Source organism: Lathyrus oleraceus, chromosome 4, assembly GCF_024323335.1.
Source record: "Lathyrus oleraceus cultivar Zhongwan6 chromosome 4, CAAS_Psat_ZW6_1.0, whole genome shotgun sequence".
Classification (NCBI taxonomy): domain Eukaryota; kingdom Viridiplantae; phylum Streptophyta; class Magnoliopsida; order Fabales; family Fabaceae; genus Lathyrus; species Lathyrus oleraceus.
In genome coordinates, this window is record NC_066582.1 from 481993525 (window position 1) to 482016183 (window position 22659).

The 22659-nt window shown below is 39.0% G+C and overlaps 1 protein-coding gene across 1 annotated transcript; it reads right to left on the reverse strand.

Annotated features, from left to right (window-relative positions):
* Positions 1-1805: 1805 nt before the first annotated feature.
* LOC127138090 (NAC transcription factor 29) lies at positions 1806-2782 on the reverse strand. Its single transcript, XM_051064494.1, has 4 exons — positions 2634-2782; positions 2512-2536; positions 2146-2344; positions 1806-2047 (listed from the first exon to the last, which is right to left on the reverse strand). The coding sequence occupies exons 1-4, from the start codon at positions 2780-2782 to the stop codon at positions 1806-1808; spliced, it is 615 nt and encodes a 204-aa protein (XP_050920451.1).
* Between the last annotated feature and the right edge of the window lie 19877 nt (positions 2783-22659).

Consider the following 22659-nt stretch of genomic DNA (forward strand, 5'->3'; position numbering starts at 1 on the left):
GCGATCGCGACAGTATTTGTTTTTTCCTGTTTGCTCTAACCTGTTTTGTGTTTGTTATGGCATTGTTTTCTCCTAATTCCGTCATATTACTCTAACCTGTTTGTTGAGTTTTTGTGAGGGCTCACATGACCTTAAAAGAGATGGCTTGCTCCCTGTTCCACTTTATTTGTGGGATACCACCTGGAGGTTTATTCCGATCACCTGTACTAACCCGCCCTCCGTTGGCGCGTTTACGTTATGCATGTTTGTTTTGTATTCCCTCGTTGCAGGTCTAGTAAGGTAGTGCGGTTCCCTAGCCTTGGACTGCCCTTTTGCATAAGCATCCCTCAAACCCAAACCAACTCATTGATTTTTCTTCTCCTAAGAACACGTCAACTCCTTCTACTACAAGCGAGTAAGTCTCCAAAGGTCGAGCATCCGGTAGATTGCGTAGTAACGTCGTTCACCCCAAAACCCAACCCTTAACTCATAGGCAGTCGAACTACGTTTTGCTCTGATTTTCATCCCAGATGAGATACGTAGGCATAAGATGCGATGTCTTACTGAGCACACTCCTCTTTAACCTATAGGTAGCCGAGCTACGAAGACTCTGATTCTCAGATTCAGATGAGATACGTATGCAGTGGATGCGACGTCCGTGCGAGTCATTTTCTTTTGACCCTTCTTTTAGTAAGTAGTACATTAGATAAACATACACGCTTTTCTCATCCCTTCAATCATGTTTGCACAAATAATTTTTCACAAAAAACAACAACCTTTGCAACAAATGTGAAAAGGGCTCCCTATGAGTACCTAGGATGCTTTGGGTGCCTAACACCTTCCCATTGCATAACCAACCCCCTTACCCAGATCTCTGACATTTTTACTAGTTTTTGATTCGATAAAACTTTTAGGTTTTTATTCGCTTTCTAACCATTCCTTTGGATAAATAGAAGTGTGGTGGCGACTCAACTTGTATGATTTACCTTGGATTTTTAATGGTAACGAATACCCCGCTACACATACTTATGCTCATAAATTTTGCATAAAACCCAATCATCCTATAACATAAAAATATGAAATTTGCATGAGATTCTACTTTTTGTATACATTTAAGATAAATAATACTACTTTTTCACACACAAAATATATAAACAATAATGTTTAAAAAAATGAGAACTTGAATTTATTTTAAATGAGTTAAAATTAAAAGTTAATGAATTCATTTTAAAAAACGAAAAGTTAGTGATTTTTTCATATAAAAATATCATGAAATAAAAACTCAAATAAATGAAAATGGTATGGAAATATACAAAACCATTAAAAAATTTATAACCATGTGATACATAACTAATGAACATTTTATAATGAAATAATTTATTAATTTAATATTTTAACTATCAAAAAAATAAAGTTTACAATTATTTTTAGTTTTGTTATTGAATATAATTACGCAATAGTTTGTTACTACTATTTTGCTTTAGTCTTTTGAAAGTTAACTATTTCTTGTCATTTACTAGAATATAAAACTAACTATTATTTTCTAGTTTGTTACTACTATTTTACTTTAATATTTGAAAGTTAAATACTTCTTGTCACTTACTAGAACATAGAACTACTTATTATTTAAACTCAAAATAAAATTAAATATTATTTTTATTTAATTTAATATAAATTTTAAGAATTTTTTTACATTAACATTTTAAAAATTTATTAATTAAATAAACTGAACTTCTTCTCTTATATTTTATTGTTACTAACACCATCATTAATAATAAATATATTTATTAAAAAAAAATTAAAACACATTTTTAACAATATGTATATCATACCTTATTATTATAAAGAGTTGCACCAGAAATTGTAAAATCTTTGATTCTGAAAAACACTAAACTTCTTTTGAATCCAATTTCAACATCATTCTTCATCACTGAATTTTCTTTTCCAGTAGCTTTCCAAAAACCATGATTTTCAACTGCTCGATCAGGACGTTGTCCATTTTCATACTTCTTACTTCTTGGCGTAAAAAAATACATTGTGTCCTCTCCTTTGAATTTATAACTATTTTCTGCAAAGAATATACCAACACAAAATCAACAAAAAGAATATAAAAATATTAAAGAAATGATAAAAATAAATGAATGTTTTTGATGTATAATAACATACCTAATTGTTGAGGAGAAAATTTGTAAACATCAACGTCTTGAATCCTTGGTGGAACTAGGTGAACACCTTGTAATTTTTGTTTCAAATAATAATCAATCAACTCAATATCATTAGGGTTGAATCTGGAACCTGGTGGTAATGTAATGAGATTTATGTCTTCAATCTCATTATTTATCGTAACATCATTAGAAAGTTGAGACTGCATGTTGCTAGCACAAAAGAAGATGGATGAAAATAATGAATGAATAAAATAATTATTGGTAGGTTGTTGTATTTATAGGTCTCATTTTTCAGTTCTGATTAGATCTTTTTACATGAGTTGCAAACTACTATATCTTTTGCTATTTAAAAGTTAAATAATTTTACCTTTATCTTTTGAAAATTTACATAACTAATAATTCAAAACAAAAACATTTAATCAATCAAAAACATTTATAAAACTAATATATATATATATAACAAAAATGAAGTTGTTTAGTCTATCATACCAAGCTCTTGGAGCTTGCTTCAGATCATACAAAGATTTTTTTAGTTTAAAAACGAAATTAGGATTTTGAGAACTTTCAAAATCAGGAGGTTGATGCGCATAAACTTCTTCGGAATTATAACCATTCAGTAATGCACTCTTAACATCCATCTGATAAAGTGTGATGTTATGATTGACTGCAAAAGAAATCAGAAGACAAATAGACTTTAACCTGGCAACTCGAACAAAGGTTTATGTATAGTATATACCTTCTTGCTGACTATAACGTTGAGCTATCGGTCGAGCTTTACTTCTGACAAATTCACCTTTCTCATTCAGCTTGTTTATGAAAATCCATCTGGTTCCAATGACATGGAAGCCTTTTGGTTTCTGAAAAAGATCCCAAATATTGTTTATGGTGAATTGATTCAATTCATCTTGCATGGCCATAATCCATTCATTATCCAGAAGAGCTACATCAATGTAGGTGGATTTTATCAGAGACACCAAACCTAGAAGAGTTTATTCAAAGGGTCTGAATGAAGATTTATTTCTGACAGTAAACACTTATGTGCCTTAAAGTCAAACTTGTCAAGATTCTCTTTAGTGTTTAACATAAAGCATTCACATCCAAAATGATGAAACTAAGAAATGTTGAGATTTTTGTTCTTCCACAATTCATAAGGAGTCTTACCCATAATAGGTCGGATAGAAATTTTGTTCTGAATATAACACGTCGTACTGACTACTTCTGTCCAGAAATCCTTATCCATATTAGTTTCTTGGATCATGGTGCGGACCATTTCTTGTAAAGTCCCATTCTTCCTTTCTACAACTCCATTTTGCTATGGAGTTCTAGCACAGGAGAAATCATGGGAAATACCATTTGAATCAAAAAGATTTTCAAAGTGTTTATTTTCAAATTCGCCACCGTGATCACTTTTGACTTTGACTATTTTGAAATTCATTTATGTTTGCACCAATGAGCAGAAGGTTGAGAACACAGGGTGAGACTCATCCTTGTGTGTCAAGAACTTTACCCATGTCCAAAGATTATAGTCCTCAACAATGACTAATCCATACTTCTTTCCATTGATAGAATCAGTTTTCACTGGTCCAAACAAATAAATATGCAGAAGTTCTAATGGTCCAGAGGTAGAAACAACAGTTTTAGATTTGAAAGATGTTTTAGAAAACTTGCCTTTCAGACATGCTTCACAAAGAGCATCTGAAGCGAACTTCAGTTTGGTATACCTATGACTAATTCAAGCTTATTTAGCTGAGAAATCCTTCTCATGCTAACATGACCCAAACATCTATGCCAGACCCATTGCTCTTCGTTAACAGACATTAGACATTTTACATTTTGATCTTCAAGATCAGAAAGTCTAATTTTTTAAATGTTGTTTTTCCTCTTTCCATTAAAAAGGATTGTGCCATCTTTCTGAATAACAGCCTTATAAGACTTTTGATTGAAGATTGTAGCGGGGTATTCGTTACCATTAGAGATATTGACTAAATCCAAGGTAAATCATACAAGTCGAGTCGCCACCGCACTTCTATTTATCCAAAGGAATGGTTAGAAAGCGAACAAAAACCTAAAAGTTTTATCGAATCAAAAACTAGTAAAAATGTCAGAGATCTGGGTAAGGGGGTTGGTTATGCAATGGGAAGGTGTTAGGCACCCAAAGCATCCTAGGTACTCCTAGGGAGCCCTTTTTACATTTGTTGTAAGGTTGTTTTTTTTTTGTGAAAATTTATTTGTGCAAACATGATTGAAGGGATGAGAAAAGAATATACAAATTTATTTACATTTTGTGTTTGAATGGATGAACCCATTGCCTACGTACCATCTTAAAAAAAGATTAGGATCAAAACCTCGTAGTTCGGGGTAAAAAAATTCAAAAAAAAGTTGGTGAATTGATTGGTCCAAAAACCTTAAGGTCTTTTGTTATCAAAGGGAGAAAACTCAACCTAAAACCACAAATTCACCATGTGAGGATAGCTTCAACATGCTAGTGAGGGGTTAACCCTATAATAAGCATGGAAGACTCATTGTCCATCACTAAGGATAAGGTGAGTATTATATCTACCTCAAGGATAATTCAAACCTAATAGCTAATGGTTATAAAAAAAGGGTTTGATTAAGAAGGTGGCCATTGAAACCACAAAAAGTATTTGAATGGGTTATATTTACCAATTAAAAGTATTTACAAAAATATGGTTAAAGTGGATTAAAAGGTTCAATTCAGAATAAGTGTTATGAAAAATATGTTTTGAAAATCAAAAGCATAAGGCTTAGGTTTCTAATGTTGAAAACAAAAGTTATTGTTTGCACAAAAAGTTTTGCTTGGGTTAGAATGGGGAAAAAAAGAAGGGTTAAATTCCTAAACATACAAGAGATAAGGGAAAAGAAAATAAAACCACATTAGGAGTTCCCCTCTTGAGATCATATTGATGATCCAAGTAGCTCCCATCCTTTGGAATAAGCAGTCACAAACAAATATCTTAAGCCATTAAGCACAGGTAATCGGGATAAACCTCCAGGGGGTATCCCACAAATAAAGTGGAACATCAGGCCATCTCTGCAAGAGTCATGTGAGCCCTGATTGGGGAGGATCGATTGAAATTGAGTTGCACCCGTGAGGTTTGCAGAGAAATCTGAGGGTTTATATGAGAGGGAATTGGTTCTTTGCCGATGAGTTCCCTTCAGCCTTTAGAGGTTGCTCTGAACTCTATTAGCTCTTCTCTCAATTTCTTTTTCCTGTCAGGGTAATAGGAATGGCATGTCCTTTTGTTTCACTGAAACTCTGAATTTATAACCTGGTTTTTGTGGACCTGTGGGCTCAAATGAGAGAGGCCCAAGTCCAAAAAAAAAAAATTTTGTTATATTTTATTTATTTAATTTTTTTTTTTTAGTAAACAAAAGTAAGAGAAACAATGATGTATAATTCAAGCATGCTTGGTGATCTCAAACCAATCACAAGGAGTCCCACCCAAAGGCAAAGGGAACCAAGATGCTCATGATCCTTGAGGCTATGCAAATGCAATGTTATGATGCCATGAGGGATCTTAGGGTTAAAATTGGGGTCTTACAAAGATAATATCATAACCATTGTCACTAAGTTGGCTAATGGGAAATAGGTTATGCATTAGACCACCAACTAAAAGAATATTAGTAATAGAAGGAAGTTTACCGTTACCAATGGTTCCCGAGCCAATGATCTTTCCTTTCTGGTTTCCTGTAAAACCAACAAAGTCTCCAGGCTTAAGTTCCAAATCTTTGAACATAGACCTTCTGCATATCATGTGTCATGAGTATCCACTGTCCATGTACCATGATTGGTGTTTCAACTAAGTTGTTAAGGATGTATGCAACATAAATGATTTTATCCTTAGGTACCCACTTTCTGGGTCCTCTTTTGTTAGTTTTCCCAGAGTTTCTTACAACTTTGGATCTTTTAACAGAAGGATAATCATGAGAGATTTATGCATGACACTTAGGTTTCAGAACATAGTTCTTATCCTTATTATGCTTCTATGTCTGTTCTGTAATATCATACTCAGTGCCAGCAGGCACAAAATGCACATAGAGATGTTTTGGTTTAACCTTCTAACTTTCGTCAGGTTTTGTAGTTTCTGTATAATTGTAAGACCCCAATTTTGTCCCTAAGATCCCTCATGGCACCATAACATTGCATTGCATAGCCTCAAGGATCATTGAGCATCTTGGCTCCCTTTCCCTTTGGGTAGGGATCTCTTGTGAGTAGTTTGAGATCACCAAGCATGCTTGAATTATATATCATTGCTTGTCTCATTTTATTTACTAACCAAAAGCACAAAAATATGTCATTTACATCTTTTGTTTGTAGCTTAAGCAATCACCAGGTCAAGAGCTTCAAGAAGATCCTTTGTGCAAGAGATGAAGTATTTTATTGGGATGAGGACCACATGATTATTATAAGGAGCTTACATGAGCTAGGGTTTCATTTTGAGCAATTTCACCAAGTGGTGGAGGCTCAAGTTAATCAAAGGTCATCTGAGGACCAAAAGTCAACTGTGCAGTCAACTGAGGGCTATGAGGTGGGGAAATGAGTTGAGACACCTCAATCATGTTCAAATAGGGTCTATTCATCATTCTAAACATCCATCTTGAAGATTCAAAGGTCATGGCAAAAGTTACTAAAAATGGAAAATGACCTGTAATTCAAAGTTTCCAAATTTGGCAAGTTTTTGGTCCACATTCAACTTGACTTTTCAACATCAATGAAGTTTCAAATGGATTTTTTGGTGAACATTAAAGTTGTATATTTTTGTTCCCTTTCCAAAAAGTCCTAATTCATGTCCATATGATGAATGGTTGAGAAGTTATGGTCATTTGATCACAAGGTGTGCATGGAAATTCAAAATGGCATAACTTTTGATACAATGCTCCAATTTGGTTCATTCTTTTTGCAAAATGCTTCTCATGTTCAAGGCATCTCAAATTGACATCATTTGGCTCAATTATGCAAAGGAATCATGACCATGAATTCATTATTTCACACATGTGCAAATTGAGGAAAATTTTCAACATTCATTTTTGGCTTAAGGTGCAAGCAAATTGATCTTCAAAACATGACCATTGGATAATTTTGAGTGAATTGGAAGCTTAACATGAGGATGTGCACGTGTATTATGGCAAGGAGAGCTTAATTTGCATTTTTGCAATTTGCTTCAATACTCACTAATCATGATTAATACAGGGAAAAGATGATTAGCATTGTGATTAACATGAAGTATAAAAGGCCAAACCCTAATCATAACTGAATAACAGAACCATTTCAGATCAAATTCAAGAACTCTCTCAAATTTTCTCTCACTTCGAATTTTCATTTTCTTCACACAATTCTCCAAGATCTTTGCATATTCTTGTTCCTGGTGCTTCACTGAGCAAGATTCATCCACTGTTTGGAGCAATTCATCAAGGAATCGAGCAGTGCAAGAGCATGAACATGGCGATGGAAGTTGGAAATTGAGGTGGATTCAAGTGGTTTCAACTAATTCTTTTTGCACAAAGCTTCAACAGAAGTTCATAGGAGTGGATCTGGAGCTTCATAGCTTGTGAGATCGTGAATTCAGGAAGCTTCAATTCCAGGTGATGCAAATTTCATCCTCTCCTTTTGTTGTTTTTTGATCATAGATGTGTAGATCCTGATGAGTAGAGCATGTACATGTGTTTAGAATTGAAAATGGTTAAGAATTGAAGTTGTTATGTGAACTGAAAGTTTGGATCTCAAATCTTATTCTCTTCAATCTGAAAAACCTAGGTAGAATTAGAAGGAATTGAATTGATATTTGGAATCCTCGTTGAAAGGCGGTTCGAATGATATAGGCTTTGTGTAATTCTGGAAAAAACATTTATGTTGAAGTCGCCGGAGTGTGCCGGAGAAGACGACCGGAGCTGTAGCTCCGGCGTCTGCGTGTTTAGGGTTTAGTTGACTGTGTCTTCCATGTGTGATGCTGCGTGGACGAATGATTGGTTACGAATTGTTTGACCAAGCCACGCGTGTATTGGAATGCTGATGTGTGTGCTGACATCGTTTAATGAAACGGTGCATTTTGCTCATTCAAATGTGGAGCGCTGATCTCCACTGCGCGCCAAGATCTGTGGCTGTGGATTTTTCTGAGTTTTATTCAAATTAATTCATTTCCCTCCAATTTTCCATGTTATTTCATTTATTTTAGTCACTTTAGAAAAATCATAAAAAATGCAAAAATGATCCAAATGAGTCCCAATTATTTTTCATGGTTTTGTATGGATGTCTACTATTTTTTGGTGTTGATTTCATGAATTGTGGATGCCTGGATTTTTATTTTGGAATTTTTGAATCCATGTTGTGCTAAATTGATATATTGCATTCGATGCATTGTGAAATCCTCATTGTTGAGCCATTTGATCCAATTTTTTGCATACTTGACATTTATACATGACATGAATTTTTGAGCACTGGTTTGGAATTTTTCTCACATGCTATCATTAATTTTGACACATGGAGATAAATGTGACAATTTGTGTCACATTTTTGACATTGAATTGGGGCATTCTTGTTCACATAGCATTTGCATCTTTCTGGATTTGATATTTTGTATGTTGAACATTCATGACATGAGAAACTCATATAAAAAATATCAAAGTCATTGCATGCATTTCTGATTTGATATGAATTTTCTAAGTTGGAAGTTCATTTTGTGCCTATTTTTTGGTCATTGCATGGCATAGGCAATTAGAGGCATTTGATTTTTGACTTGATGCTGGTCCTTTTGAGGACATTTGGTGGAGTGTTTTAATTTGTAATGTGTAGAAGGATGGGTTCTGTTTTGGTCATTTGGTTAGGTTTTGAATTCATCTCTTATGCCTTTGTTTGTTGGTGTTTTGTAGTGTTGTTTAGAAGCATATAAACTAACTTTGTTGTTTGTTTCAGGTTTGGATACTCTCATGGATATTGTGAGATGCAAATGCATTGAGTTCTGACCTATGTTTGTTTTGTAGGGTTTTAATTGAGGTGGTGAGCTCATGTGCTCATTTGAGTGCTATGGCACTTATGCATTGAATTGTGCAACTGTTAGGTGGTTTCATTGATTGTCTGTTGGTTTAATGACTGAAGCACTGACTGTTTAGTCTTTGTACAGGTACCTTAGTTGCTTGCTTGCTTTAGATCTTGCTTGAGCATTGGATTATGGTTGATACACCACTCAGGTAGTTAGCTTCTTACTGCATGTAGTCTGAAGTCCTGTCACCTTTTTTGCAGGCATTTTGCAGACAAGTCCTCCTTCAGAGGCTCTGTTTGTGTTTGTTTAAAATTGTGCTCAAAGACCTCCAAGAGAGGCATGTGATGTTTGATAAGACCTCCAAGAGTTGAGGCAATTGACAGATAAAAGGGATTAGTAGTCAATCCCCCGTTATTCAGTGTGTCGTTCTTTACCCTAACGTTCAATGTTAGTGGTTAAGAGCTACAGATTACCCATTGCAGTTTGGCTTGTTTGTCGAGGTTGACATGACCCCTCTTGACTAAAGCCCACCCATTGTTTGAGCCTCTTGTATGCATATAATGTGTGATTTTTGCTTACTTGTGAACTTTTGATGTGTGTGCTCTTGAACTAGGAGTTTCCATTTGAGCTTAATTGAAGGATCATTACCATGTTCATCTAAGTGGAAGATACAAGATACATTGAGGATCTCTTATGAGACTTGTTTGATTGCTTATGCTTTGTGCTTGCTTATTCCAAAGGATGGGATCTACTTGGATCATCAATATGATCTCAAGAAAGGAACTCCTAGTGTGGTTTCATTTCTTATCCCTCACCTTTTTGTTCTCTTTAGGACTTAGCCTTTTTTTTTCTTCATCTCCCCATCCTAACCCAAGCCAAAACCCTTTTTGTGCAAACATTTAACATTTGTTTTCAACATTATAAACCTAAGCCTTATGCTTTTGATTTTTAAACTTTCTTTTCATAACACTCATTTTGAATTGAATCTTTAAGTCAACTTTGACCATCTTTTGTATATACTTCTAATTGGTAAATATAACCCATTCAAATTTATTTTATGGTTCCAATGTCCACTTTCTTAATCAAATTTTCCATAACCTTTAGCTATTAGGTTTGAGTTATCTTTGTGGTAGATGTAATACTCACCTTTGTCCTTAGTGATGGACAATGAGCCTTCCATGCTTATTATAGGGTTAACCCCTCACTAGCATATTGAAGCTATCCTCACATGGTGGATTTGTGGTTTTAGGTTGAGTTTTCTCCCTTTGATAACAAAAGACCTTAAGGCTTTTGGACCAATCAATTCACCAATTTGTTTTGAGATTTTTACCCCGAACTACGAGGTTTTGATCCTAATCTTTTTATAAGAGGGTACGTAGGCAATGGGTTTATCTATCCAAACACAAAATGTAAATAACTTGTACATTCTCTTCTCATCTCTTCAATCATGTTTGCACAAATAAACTTTCACAAAACAATAACCTTTGCAACAAGTGTGAAAAGGGCTCCCTAGGAGTACCTAGAATGTTTTGGGTGCCTAACACCTTCCCATTGCATAACCAACCCCCTTACCCAGATCTCTGCTTCTTTTACTAGTTTTTGTTAAAACTTTTAGGTTTTTGTTCGCTTTCTAACCATTCCTTTGGATAAATAGAAGTGCGGTGGCGACTCGACTTTGTATGATTTACCTTGGATTTAGTCAATATCTCTAATGGTAACGAATACCCCGCTACAGAAAAGTGGCGATTCTGCTGGGGAAGAAAAGCCTAGTGGGTTTTGCCAACTTTTCATGCTTGTTATATTGTATATTGTTTGTGACATATTTTTGTGCAATTTGGGATTACTGTATTGTATGTAATGATTGTATTGCTTGATATTAATTCCTTGTATGCTTAGTGATCTTTGTGAGATGAGTTCTATACCCGGACTCGAGTGCACTTAGGATAGGAGAATGACATAGTCTTGTTGACTTGTGTGGAGTTATTCCTTAACAAGTTGACTTGCAAGTCCATTCACTTGGTGGAGGTCATGTTGGGATCAATAATGTCACACAAGTAAGTTGTGGTTAGACAATACTCTTTCCAATATATAGCTTAGAAGCCAAGGACCTTAGTTTACCAAGCCCATCTTGGCCTATTTTTAGGATGTAGTGCGGAAGTCGTTCAAATGTAAGATTTGATACGATTGTTACGCGATACTACACTCATAAGAGTCTCTCTTGAGAATATTTTTGGAATACGAGTAGTCGTTTCTCCGATAATATCCGAAAGATGGGATGATGACTATGGGAACCTCTTGTAGAACATGTCTGGCAGGTTTAACCCCTAGTACATTCCCGTTGGGTGGTTCTTAACCGAGACTCCATGCTCGTGACTTGCAACAAACCCTTGATTCATGGTTGATCCGTTCATACATCCTTAATATCAATGGAACTTGGGTGTTGATAAGGTGTAAACCATAATCCACCAAAATGGATGATTGATATTAAGGATAATATGATCCATCCCATGACCTTTGTTTGGTGTGCTTTGCTTGATCCATGAGTGTGATTGTTGCATTCATGCATTCATGCACTCATCTGCATCCATATCATCAATAATAAAGGAAATTTTCAAGGAACTTAAGGGGTTTATTTGCAAAATTTCAGACATGGAAAGACAAAGAAGAAATACAAAGAAGTACAGCTTCAGACAGCCAGATTTGAAAGAGTTAAGGAATCTGACATCCTATGTATTAGATCCCTTGGGTTTCAAGGCTCGCTTTGGGAAGCTTCTTCCTCTTCTGACTACTCAGGTGGATGAAGGGTTGATGAGTGTATTGGTGCAGTTTTATGATCCCTTGTACTGTTGCTTCACGTTTCCGGAGTTTCAGCTTTTGCCTACCCTTGAGGAGTATGCTTATCTTGTGGGTATACCTATTCTGGATCAGTTGCCGTTCAGTGGCTTGGAGAGTATTCCTACTTCTCAAGAGATAGCAGACATGTTGCACATAGATGAATCCCTAGTTGGTGCTCATATGACTACCAAAGGGGGAATTCAAGGTCTCCCTTCTGAGTTCCTCATTGCTCAAGCTACTATGTATGGGAAGGCCATGAGTGAGGACGCCTTTGAGGCCATATTTGTACTTCTCATCTATGGGCTAGTGTTATTCCCCAACATCGACAAGTTTGTGGATGTGAACGCTATTAGGATCTTCTCCGCTCTTAATCTCGTTCCGACTCTGTTGGGTGATGTCTATTTCTCTTTGCACATGAGGAATGCAAATGGTGGTGGTGCCATTGTGTGCTGTTTGCCTCTGTTGTATAAGTGGTTTATTTCTCACTTACCTAAGACGGTCTCCTTCAAGGAGAATAAGGGATGTCTACGATGGTCCACGAGACTTATGTCTCTCACTAATGATGATATCTCTTGGTACAACCGTGTGTATGATGGTGTGCAGATTATCGACTCTTGTGGTGAATTCTCCAATGTACCTCTTCTTGGTACATGTGGCGGGATTAACTACAACCCTGTTTTGGCACGTCGTCAGCTTGGGTTCCCCCTAAAGGATAAACCTAATAACATTCTGTTAGAGGGTGTGTTCTTTCAGGAGGGTAAAGATCCCCAAGGCTTGAAGGGCAGAATGGTTCGCGCTTGGCGCAAGGTTCATAAGAAAGGAAGGAAGGAGTTGGGTCCTAAGAATTGTGTCGCTTTGGAGCCTTACACTGCTTGGGTAAGGAAGAGAGCATCTGAGTATCTCATGCCTTACGAATATCCGAGACCTACACCTTTAGTTGTGGATGGGCCTTCAACCCTCCCTAACCAAGGAGTAGAGGAGTTGAGAGACGAAGACCTATCACGTGCCTGGATCCGTCAAAGGGAAGAGTTGCTTCAGCAAATCAAGGAGAAAGATGCTTTGATAGAGTTCTTCGAGCATCAGGTTATTGATGATCCTAATGATGCATGGACTTCTCTACTTCCTCAGTCTTCCAAGTTTTGGAAGAGGAGGTATGATCGACTCGCCAAAGAGAAGGCAGATATGGAGGCAGCCTACGAGAGAGAGGTGAAGAGACTTCGCGCATCCTATCTTCCTGTGTCCCGAGCTTTAGATGATTGTTTCTAGGGATCCATAGGATGATTATTTTCCTTTTCTCTTGTATATGATTGACAAATGTTGTACTTCTTTTCCCTGATATTATTTGATGAGATATTTCCATATGCGATAAAATGCTTAATGATTCCAAAAGTTGCAAATAAAACCCTAGAGTTCCTTTGAAATAAGAACAAATCATATGCACAAGCATTGCATGCATCATATGCATAAGCATATTTTGTTCCCGGCTTCTGGTCCTGTGGTTTAACTCTGTGCTCTTCATTTATTTTGAAGACAAGCTGACTCACCGGTACTACACTAGAGCCAACTCTGCAAGACTGATGGATCATCTAGAGCAAGAGAACCGTGAACTCAAAGAAGAAGTCGCCAAACTGAGTGCTTTGATGGAATCGTTCTTGGCTGCCGAGAGCCAGTCTTCTCCAACGCCTTCAACTCCTCCCCAGAGGACAGTCATCTCTGAGATTGTTTCCTCAATTGTGCCTGCAGCCAGTGCACACTTTGTGCCGACAGCCATGCCAACCGGGTTTCTGTGGGGGATGCCTCCCAATTTCATGCCTGAGGGTCCTGCCCCAACTTTTGCTTCTATGTCGGCATCTATCCCGGTCCTTGTTGTTCCTCCTCCTGTCGTGCATACCGTGCCTAGGGTAGACGACACCATCTATCATTCTGAGCCATCTGAGGGCCCAGATGTCCATGAGAAGATGGATGCTATGAACAACCAATTTCTTGAGCTTCGTAAGGAATTGAAGACTCTTAGAGGAAAGGATCTCTTTGGCAAGTCTGCTGCCGAATTATGCTTGGTTCCCAATGTGAAGATTCTTGTGAAATTCAAGGTCCCTGACTTTGAAAAATACAAGGGGAACACCTGTCCTCTCAGCCACCTGGTCATGTATGCCAGGAAGATGTCAACTCAGGCTGATAATGACCAGTTGCTCATCCACTACTTTCAGGACAGTCTGTCCAGTGCTGCCCTGAGATGGTATATGGGTCTGGACAGTGCGAACATCTGATCCTTCAATGATCTTGGCGAGGCCTTCGTCAAGCAGTACAAGTATAATGTGGATATGGCTCCCGACAGGGATCAGCCAAGGGCCATGTCCCAGAAGGACAAGGAAACATTCAAAGAGTACGCCCAGAGGTGGCGAGAGTTGGCAACACAGATCGTGCCTCCGTTGGAAGAGAAGGAAATGACCAAGATCTTTTTGAAGACCTTGAGTTCATTCTATTATGAGCGGATGATTGCTAGCGCTCCTTCTGACTTCACCGAGATGGTGAATATGGGGATGCGGTTAGAAGAAGGGGTTAGAGAAGGACTTCTGACCAGAGAAGAAGGCTCTTCTGCCAAACGTTATGGGGCGTTTGCGAAGAAGAAAGACGGAGAGGCACATGCTGTGACCTCCCATCTGAAATCTAGAAGACCCTCTGTGAGGAGGAAGACTGTGCGTCCCGCCGGTAATCAGCATCAGGTGGCTCATATAGCACCTGTTTTCAGAGACAATCAACAGTATCAGCAACATAGCAACAATCAATAATCACCTCAGCAATATCAACAACAACAGCACCGTCCGCAACAGCAGGCCTATCAGCCTCGAAACAGTAATCAAACCAACGCGAGTTACGAGAGGAAAAAGGTCACTTTTGATCCGATTCCGATGACATACACAGAACTATATCCCTCTTTGATAGAGAGAAAGTTGATTACTCCGAGAGACCCACCAGCTATACCTGCTAACCCTCAGTGGTGGTATAAGCCTGAATTGCATTGTGTATATCACTCTGGTGCTCCCGGCCACGACGTGGAGAATTGTTATCCTTTGAAGACCAAGGTTCAAGACCTTGTGAGGTGTGGCATTCTATGTTTTGAGGATGTAGATCCTAATGTGAAGAAGAACCTGTTGCCCGAGCATGGGAAATCTGTCAACATGGTCCAGGGCTGCCCTGGCAAATACAAGGTCAAATATGTCAGTCATATCCGACAGTCTTTGGTCGAGTTGCACCGTTTGTTGTGTGATTACAGTCACTATGAACACGATCATGATAGATGCCGAATATGCCCTGTTAACCGATTGGGTTGTCGCCAGGTGCACAAAGATCTTCAGGAAATGCTGGACGAAGGAGTCATTGAGATTCTTCAGAATAGGAATGTTGACGAAGATGAGCCTGAGGTCAATGTGATTTCCCCAGTATTCCGGATGCCCGAACCTGTTATCATCAAGTATGATGGTAGCAAGCAGAAGGTTTCTCCTTCCTTGATCATTAAGCCTGCCGGTCCAGTACCGTATTCTTCTGAAAAGGCAATTCCCTTTCGTTACAACGTTGTTGCTGTAGAAGATGGGAAAGAGGTGACTTTGCCATCCTCCTCTGTTGTGAATATTGCTGATGTAAGTGGTTTGACCCGCAGCGGTCGTGTGTTTTCAGCACCACCGAAGCCCCAGGCTAATGCTGATTTTGTTGAACGCCCGATTGGGAATGCGGTGAATTCTCCGAATCCGGCACTTGCTGTTAAACCCTCCTCCGTACTGAAAACTCCTACTTCTGGTGGCCCTAGTGGCAATGTGAAAGAATATTGTTATGAGATGTTGAAGCTCATCAAGAAGAGCGAGTACAATGTTGTAGACCAGCTTCTACAAACTCCATCCAAGATATCCGTGTTATCATTGCTTCTGAATTCAGAACCACATAGAGAGGCTCTGCAAAAAGTTTTGGATGTGGCATATGTAGATCATGATGTCACTATAGAATAGTTCGATAGCATTGTTGCGAACATTACTGCTTGTAACAATTTGAGTTTCTGTGACTCTGATCTCCCTGAGGAGGGAAGAGACCACAACTTGGCTTTACACATATCCATGAATTGTAAAGACGACGCCATGTCCAATGTGCTGGTGGACACTGGGACATCCCTGAATGTATTGCCAAAAACCACTCTCTCAAGACTGTCTTATCAAGGGCCTCCCATGAGGCAGAGTGGAGTAGTTGTGAAAGCTTTCGATGGGTCTCGAAAGACTGTGATTGGGGAAGTTGATCTCCCAATCAAGATTGGACCAAGTGATTTCCAAATTACCTTCTAGGTTATGGATATTCACCCATCGCACAGCTGTCTCCTAGGCAGACCATGGATTCACGAGGCGGGCGCCGTGACATCCACCCTACACCAGAAGCTGAAATTTGTGAAGAATAAGAAACTGGTAGTGGTAGGGGGAGAAAAGGCTCTCCTGGTTAGCCACTTGTCTTCCTTCTCATACATAGATGCTGAGGGTGAAGTTGGAACTCCTTTCCAAGCTTTATCTATAGCTGAGCCTATTGAGAAGAGAACTCCTTCATTTACTTCCTATAAAGATGCAAAGTTGGCCATTGAGTGTGGTGCAATTGCTGGTCTAGGAAAAATGATTGAGTTGGAAGATAATAAGTCTCAGGCTGGAATTGGCTTTTCTTCTGGGGTCTTCAATGAGAAAGGGTTGTTCAAGAGTGAAGGTTTTATCCACACCGGTCAGGTTGAAGAAGCTGCTACTGTCTTGGAAGAAGATGCAGAGGACTCTGGCAATTTTGTTATCCCTAGAGGGGTCTGCAACAATTGGGTCGCTGTGGATATTCCTACAGTTGTCCACAAGTCAACGTAATGATCATTTTGTTTAAAAACCCTTCTCCCATGCCAAAAGGAGAAGTGATGACATTGTTGGCAACATAAATACAATGATATTTTCATTCAATAAATTCATGTTAAATGTTTGTTTTTCCAATTATTTTCCCTTTTTGCTTTTTGCACGAAATTGGTGATCACATAAAACCCTAAAAATAGAATAAAATCAATCTTTTCATCTGCATAATGATTTGCCTTGTTTGATTTCTAAAAGCTTTTCATATCCAAAATCATTATGCAGGTTGATTTCTAGACCCATTGAACATAATGATCCAACGCCATCTCCCAATTTTGAGTTCCCTGTATTTGAGGCAGAGGAAGATGATATTGAAGAGATTCCTGATGAGATTACCCATCTACTTGAGCATGAAGAGAAGATCATTCAGCCGCATCTTGAGAATCTGGAAACAGTCAACTTGGGGTCTGAGGATTGTGGGTGAGAGGTGAAGATTGGCGCACTCCTGGAGGAATCTGTTAAGAAGGGGTTGACTGAATTGCTACGAGAATATGTCGACATCTTTGCTTGGTCGTATGAAGACATGCCAGGTCTAGATACAGATATTATGCAACATTTCCTGCCCTTGAAGCCTGAATGCGTGCCTGTGAAGCAGAAGCTCAGAAGAACTCATCCTGATATGGCAGTAAAGATCAAAGAGGAAGTTCAGAAGCAAATTGATGCGGGGTTTCTGGTGATTTCTACATATCCTCAATGGGTGGCCAATATTGTGCCTGTGCCTAAGAAAGATGGAAAAGTCCAGATGTGTGTGGATTATAGAGATTTGAATAAAGCTAGTCCGAAAGATGATTTCCCTCTACCACATATTGATATGTTGGTAGATAATACAGCTAAATTCAATGTCTTCTCATTTATGGATGGATTTTCCGGATATAATCAGATTAAAATGGCACCCTAGGATATGGATAAGACAACAATCATCACACCTTGGGGAACATTCTGTTATCGAGTGATGCCCTTCGGTTTGAAGAACGCCGGAGCCACGTATCAATGAGCTATGACTACCTTGTTTCATGATATGATGCACAAGGAGATTGAGGTATATGTTGATGATATGATTGCTAAGTCGAGAACGGAAGTGGAACATGTAGAACACTTGTTGAAGCTTTTTCAGCGTTTGAGGAAGTACAAGCTTCGTCTGAATCCCAATAAGTGTACATTTGGAGTTCGTTCTGGCAAGTTATTGGGCTTTATTGTCAGTGAAAGAGGTATTGAGGTTGATCCTGCAAAGGTCAAAGCAATACAAGAGATGCCTGCGCCCAAAACTGAGAAGCAAGTCCGAGGTTTTCTTGGCCGCTTGAATTATATTTCCAGATTCATATCCCACATGACTGCCACATGTGCGCCAATATTCAAGCTCCTCCGGAAAGATCAGTCCCATGATTGGACCGAGGATTGCCAGAAAGCTTTCGACAGTATTAAAGAGTATCTGTCTGAAACTTCGATCTTGTCTCCGCCCGTGGAAGGAAGACCTTTGATCATGTATCTGACTGTTCTTGAAGACTCGATGGGTTGTGTCCTGGGTCAGCAAGACGAGTCAGGGAAGAAAAAGTATGTTATTTACTAACTGAGTAAGAAGTTCACTGATTGTGAGTCTCGATACTCGATGCTTGAGAAGACATGTTGTGCTTTGGCTTGGGCTGCTAAGCGCTTACGCCAGTATATGATAAATTATACAACTTGGTTGATATCCAGAATGGATTCAATCAAGTATATATTTGAGAAGCCTGCTTTAACCGGGAGGATTGCCCGTTGGCAGATGTTGTTATCTGAGTATGATATTGAGTATCGAGCTCAGAAGGCTATTAAAGGTAGTATCTTGGCTGACCACTTGGCACACCAACCGATTGAGGATTATCAGTCAGTTCAGTATGATTTCCCGGATGAAGAGATTTTGTATTTGAAGATGAAAGATTGTGATGAGCCTACACTCGATGAAGGCCCAGAGCCTGGTTCCAGATGGAGTTTGGTGTTTGATGGCGCTGTAAATCAATATGGAAATGGTATTGGGGCAGTAATTATTACTCCTCAGGGCACACATTTTCCTTTTACAGCAAGGCTAACTTTCAAATGCAAGAATAATATGGCTGAGTATGAGGCATGTATTATGGGATTGGAGGAATGCATTGATCTAAGGATCAAGCATCTCGATGTTTATGGTGATTCGGCCCTCGTTGTCAATCAGATCAAGGGTGAATGGGAAACGAATCAGCTTGGTCTTATTCCATATAGAGATTATGCGAGGAGGATTTCAACGTTCTTTACTGAGGTTGACTTCCATCATATTCCTCGAGATGAGAATCGGATGGCAGACGCTCTTGCTACACTTGCTTCGATGATTGTGGTTAAATATTGGAATGAAGTTCCCAATATCACCGTGATGCGCTTGGACAGACCAGCTCATGTATTTGCAGTAGAAGAAGCGAAAGATGATAAGCCATGGTATTATGATATCAAATGTTTCCTTCAGAACCAGGTTTACCCGCCTGGGGCATCTGTGAAAGATAGGAAAACTTTGAGGAGATTGTCAGGCAGTTTCTACCTCAATGGCGAAGTGCTTTATAAGAGAAATTTTGACATGGTTCTGCTCAGATGCGTGGATAGACACGAAGCAGACCTGTTGATGACTGAAGTTCATGAAGGTTCATTTGGTACCCATTCCAATGGACATGCCATGGCTAGAAAGATGTTGAGAGCAGGCTACTATTGGCTGACAATGGAGTCTGACTGCTGCAAGTATGTAAAGAAATGCCATAAGTGTCAGATTTATGCGGATAAGATTCATATTCCCCCGACACTTCTGAATGTGATTTCATCACCATGGCCTTTCTCTATATGGGGAATTGACATGATTGGCATGATTGAGCCGAAAGCGTCCAATGGACACAGGTTTATTCTCGTAGCAATTGACTACTTCACCAAGTGGGTTGAAGCAGCGTCATATGCAAATGTGACCAGGCTGGTGGTCGTGAAATTTATCAAGAATCAACTCATATGCCGTTATGGTGTGCCAGATAAGATCATTACTGATAATGGATCTAACCTGAATAACAAGATGATGAAAGAGTTGTGTAGTGAGTTCAAGATTGCACACCATAATTCTTCTTCTTGTAGACCCAAGATGAATGGGGCTGTTGAAGCTGCTAATAAGAATATCAAGAAGATTATCCAAAAGATGGTTTTCACGTACAAAGATTGGCATGAGATGCTGCCATTTGCTTTGCATGGATATCGTACATCTGTCTGCACTTCAACAGGGGCAACCCATTTCTCTCTTGTTTATGGCATGAAGGCCGTACTCCCAGTAGAGGTGGAGATCCCATCAATGAGAGTCTTGATGGAGGCCAAGTTGACTGATGTTGAATGGGTTCAAAGTCGTTATGACCAGCTGAATTTGATTGAAGAGAAGAGATTGACTGCCATGTGTCATGGTCAGTTGTATCAACAGAGAATGAAGAAGGCTTTTGATAAGAAGGTCAAGCCTCGTGTGTTCCGAGAAGGTGACCTTGTACTCAAGAAAGTCTTGTCTTTCGCACCCGATTCCAGGGGCAAGTGGACTCCAAACTATGAAGGTCCATATGTTGTTAAGAGAGCCTTTTCAGGCGGTGCTTTGATACTTACAACTATGGATGGGGAGGATTTCACTCGTCCTGTGAATTCAGATGCAGTCAAGAAATACTTCGCCTAAAAATAAAAAAAGAATGGCTCGCTAAGTTGAAAACCCGAAAGGGCAGCTTAGGCAAAAATGAGCGTCTCAGTGGATTGAAAACCCGAAAGGGCGATCCAGGCAAAAGTTAGAGACGTAAAAAATGAATATATGCATCCCGCTAGATTGAGTACCTCATCCTGGGGCAATCTAGGCAAAAATTAGGGATTTGGCAAGTAACTGCATCCTGACAAGACTGTGTTCTACAACTGTCGTCTGTCAGAGATTCTTGTTCATTCGTCGTCAACCAAAGCTTCGAATACATCGAATTCAGAATTGGTGGAGAAATGGTCATTATGTTCAATGTAGCCCTTTTCCAATATATATCACCAATTTCAAACTTGTAAAAAAATCTATGGGGTCTTGCCATTTGCAGGCTACCATTCCATCAAATAAATTCGAGCCTTTATCCAATTATTTGCACTCTTATTTGTTTCTATTTCAACAAATGTTTTTCATGTTTTAATTGAAAAGAAATATCATTGTTTTGATCAAATCGTTCATAACTTGTTTTTAAACAAAGTGGACATCCACAATGATAAAGGATACTTAGGAGATCCTCAGTGCTCTCCCAAGGGTGGTATGATCCCCAACAGGGTAAGACATTTGTTCATATCCCTGGCATGACTGTATCTTCTTCCTCCGGGGGCCCTTTTATGGTTCATCCCCGAGTGGTATGCTTGATTGAGATGTTCACCACTCTCCCTTTCAGCGGAAGAACGATCTTTTCTCCTCAACAGATGTGATCTCCTTGGTGAGTTTGGTACTTGGTGTCGGATCACCAGATTCCTCTTTTATCCCTCAGATGGATTCCCCAGTAGAGTTGCTTATGTGGCAGTTTCTGCCTGTGCAATGAACTTTTTTTCCCCAGCCGGATTGACTGATGATTCATCCCCTAGAGATTTTGTGATTTCCGGGTATCTCTAATTCCCCGACAGATTGGATACTCTCCATTGGAATTTCGGGCTCCCTCCCTTGAGATGTAGTACCGGACGACTGTGTGCCTTTTCTTTTGGAGCTATTTGTGTTAGAATGTCTGTTTGTCAGCATTCATCATACATAAATCACGCATATGTGCATATATCCTTCATAACATTTAGATATTCATGTTGCATTTTTTGCCATATATCTATTGTTTGTTATCCTCTGCTAGTTGGTAATACATTTCCCAAGCAGATGTCGGTGTCTGATCCCTCAATGTAGAGTCAACCCCCTTAAGCAGAAAGTGTTTATCTTTCCTTCCATATTCCCCACTGAGTTATATCCTCGTGGACGACAGTTGTTTCTGCTTCCTCCCAACACATATATTGGGATGGGTTCCCCTATTGAGTTATATCCTCATTAGGATGAGTCTCGATTCAGTTTCCCTTTTTGGATTGATCCTAAATTGGCCTTTTGTGACTGTCTTTGGTGTTTCCCTGTGGTAAATGAATAATTGCTCAGTAATCAGTAATTATTCACCTTATCCTCAGTGGAGTTTGTGGTTTTCTACCCTTATACCGGTAGTTGTAAACCCTTTTTTTCCCTTTGCAGAGTTAGCCATTGTTGTTCATCCTAGTTGATGACGGTTACTCATCCGTGGTTTTCTACCCAGTTACCGGTAGGTGTAATCACCTCTTTGACGGTTATCATTATCCAATATTCGGTATTGATATTCCCTCCTTCTTTTGGATAATTGCTCTAATTAAGCAATTTTATCCCCAGCGGGCCCTCTTTCATTTACCATTTGCCGGTGATGTTTGTTGCTCCCCTTGAATGGTCATCATTATATACCTAGCTTTGGTATCCCGATGCCTTTCTCTGTCGGTCGATTTATCCTTTATTAACCCAGTAACCGGTTGTGGATAATCTTCCATGCGAGTATATTATCTACGTTCCGACGGTAATAGATAGTATATCTCATGCACTCTTCGGTAGAAGCCTTTTGTTCTTCCCCAGTCGAGTAAGATTCGTATCCCTGTTTTGGAATCGAATGTCCATCCCATAATAGAGTTTGCTTTTTGCCCTCTTTTTGGATGATGAGTGTTTTGGGAATATTCCCCAATTCATGCTTTGGTTGGTCA